The sequence below is a fragment of the Helianthus annuus genome, chromosome 8, assembly GCF_002127325.2.
Source record: "Helianthus annuus cultivar XRQ/B chromosome 8, HanXRQr2.0-SUNRISE, whole genome shotgun sequence".
Taxonomy (NCBI): Eukaryota; Viridiplantae; Streptophyta; class Magnoliopsida; order Asterales; family Asteraceae; genus Helianthus; species Helianthus annuus.
This window is the reverse complement of record NC_035440.2, coordinates 110,745,829-110,748,336: the sequence shown is the minus strand read 5'-3', so window position 1 is coordinate 110,748,336 and position 2,508 is coordinate 110,745,829. Positions and strand designations below refer to the sequence as shown.

The 2,508-nt window shown below is 35.0% G+C and overlaps 1 protein-coding gene across 1 annotated transcript; it reads right to left on the bottom strand.

Moving 5' to 3' along the window:
- Positions 1–353: 353 nt before the first annotated feature.
- LOC110873657 (stem-specific protein TSJT1) lies at positions 354–2,155 on the bottom strand. Its single transcript, XM_022122638.2, has 3 exons — positions 1,646–2,155; positions 1,426–1,546; positions 354–703 (listed from the first exon to the last, which is right to left on the bottom strand). Exons 1-3 carry the CDS (start codon positions 2,090–2,092, stop codon positions 504–506), a joined length of 768 nt encoding a protein of 255 aa, XP_021978330.1. The 5' UTR covers positions 2,093–2,155; the 3' UTR covers positions 354–503.
- Positions 2,156–2,508: the final 353 nt, after the last annotated feature.

The following is a 2,508-nucleotide window of genomic DNA, read 5'->3' as shown; positions in this document are numbered from 1 at the left end:
CTCTTTGCTAGTCGGGCTATATACGTCGTCTCTCTTTTTGCTAATAAAAACAAAGATTTTTAAAAAATTCTTGTTATTTGGATATTTGGAAAATATTTGGAGTCGGTACTAGTGATGATTAATTGGTCCTGCTTCCTTTTTGTGCCCCTGGAGTCATTTGCCAGAAGTGATGTAAATGCTTCTGTTGTGGGTTTGTTTCCTTGATATTTTGTAATCATTTCATTTACTGGTGTTTTAGCATCTTGCTAAGAGAGAATAATGGTTGGGGTATAATAAAGTGGCTGCGTTTAAATGTTAAAAGAAAACCTATTGTACATGACAATTTCAAGATATCAAAATTTTTGAACCAAACAACACTAGAAACCATCATAATTATTATTCTCAAACAAAATCAAATATTTACATTCAGGAAATCCAAAATAACAAAATAGAAAAGCAAACAAACAAACTTTTAAAGTAAAAAAAAAAAGGGATGTTGGAAGCTGATCAAGATTCAAGAAGAATTAAGATGCATAATGATCATCCCACTGGGTCCAATTGGCTTCACTGCCCCTACGAGGGATAGAGTTGACCCTTGAGTAAGTGTCCACTTTGAAATTGGACCCACACATCACCCCTTCACTATCCACCCTTGGCATTGCCTTAAGCTTGTTCATTGGATGCTCAAAACTCATTAAACCACCTTCACTATGGAACATACACCCTGCAAATGTTTTGTTCCAAAAACCTCAAATCTTTAACTTCTTTAAAAAAAATATTTACAAAAAAAAACCTGGTGAGAATGTTATTTCTTTTTCAATTTTAGGTTCGTCGCTACCTAACGCAAACTACTTTTTTGTTGTAGTGAATTTTAGGACAGTCGCTACCTAATAGCGCTACACAACTACTTCTATGCTGTAGTGAATTTTAGGACGATCACTTACGCTACCTAATAGTGCTACTTCTATGTCTTAGTGTGCGTATGGTGTTTCAATTTTTGTCTTGTTACAACTTTTTTTGTCTTATAAAAATTGAAGTGTAAATTTTAATTCCAAAGTTAGTCGATATATAACGTATAGTTATTACTATGTCTAGGAGTTCCCAAGTATTGAAAATATCATACGAGCGTTTCAAATTTGTGCTTGAAACAACTAAAATGCTCATCCTTAGGGTGTTATGATGTTGGTGGGTAGAAAAATATCGCTAGACATTAACCATTAGGAATGGTCTTACAGTCAAATAAGTGCCACTAGACAATGAACTCTAGGACATTGATAAGTCGCTGTTTTAGGTAACGATTAATTCAAAATTAAACAATAAAAATGGACCCCACTCTTCATCTATTCCTAAAAATAACCCATATTTTAAAAAATGTGCAAATTATTATTTTATGTACAATCACCATCATGAAACATAAAAAATTCAAAGTTGTAATGAATATGTTACCTTTAGGAAACGGTGCAAATGATTTAGCACAACCTGCTTTTATAACCTCTAAATCATCAGAAATTACCACAGACCCATCAGCTGCTATACCCCAATACAACTTCACTCCACCATCCGAACCCTAAAAAAAATAATAAATAAATTCATTCAGGCATTTCATCAAAAACTTCAGTAAAAAAAAAAAAAAAAAAAAAAAAAAAAAATCTTAAACAAACATTACCAGGGCGGTGAAAACAGTGCCGGTCTTGCTATCATAAACGACAAACGCAAAACTCCCTTCAAGATCCTTGATAACCTGATCCGCGGGGTAGGGCCCGCGGTCGCGCAAGGTGCGGTAGGCTTCAATCACGAACATGGCCTCGTTGGTGTTCTTGGACAGCCCGTACTGCTTAATCTGAGAACACAGGTTGTTCAAGCTCCCCATGAACAAACAGTAAATATCATCAAAAGAAGTGAACAACCTTTGATTTACTGAGTAATTCAAGTTGGGTTTAACGTAAGCAAGTACGGCGGCATCACCGAACGTCATGGAGAAGGTGTTAGTGGGGTGTACGGACAAGAATTCTTGTAGTGTTTCTTCAGGGAGTTTGGGCTGGGTTTTGTGTTTTGCTGGGCTTTTGAGTTCTTCTGGTGGGTGTGCGAATGCTTTGTGGAAGATTGCCAACATTTTGATTTTGAATAATAATAATATTATATTATTGTTGAGAAGGAAGGAAGGAAGGAAGGAATAATAATATTGAGGTGGTGTGGTTGTAGGGGTTTATATAGGGAAGGGAAGAATGGGGATGGTGGTGGTGGGCCGCCGTGGGATTACGTGGTGATGAATATGTTGATAACGATAACAATGGTGGATAAGATTCTCGTAGTCCAATGTAGTAGTTTTTTTTATTTTCTCGGTTCAAAGGTTTTGTCGTTATTATACAAGTAAAAATATGGATTTTTGCTTTTGTATAATGTGCTCGAATGAAGATTTTTATACAAGGTTTTTTCACATATTAATATGTTTAAAATGCGTTAAGATGTGATAATTTATGAATAAAATATCTCTTATCAAAATTGTTCATAAGGTTTAGGTATTTTTGA

Excerpts from the sequence above, each read along its gene's own strand:
- LOC110873657 (XM_022122638.2), bottom strand. The coding sequence starts at position 2,092 with ATGTTGGCAATCTTCCACAAAGCATTCGCACACCCACCAGAAGAACTC. Across the intron at positions 1,547-1,645 it reads GCACTGTTTTCACCGCCCTG|GGTTCGGATGGTGGAGTGAA; the intron begins GTAATGTTTGTT and ends TATTTTTTTTAG. Across the intron at positions 704-1,425 it reads ATTTGCACCGTTTCCTAAAG|GGTGTATGTTCCATAGTGAA; the intron begins GTAACATATTCA and ends AAACATTTGCAG.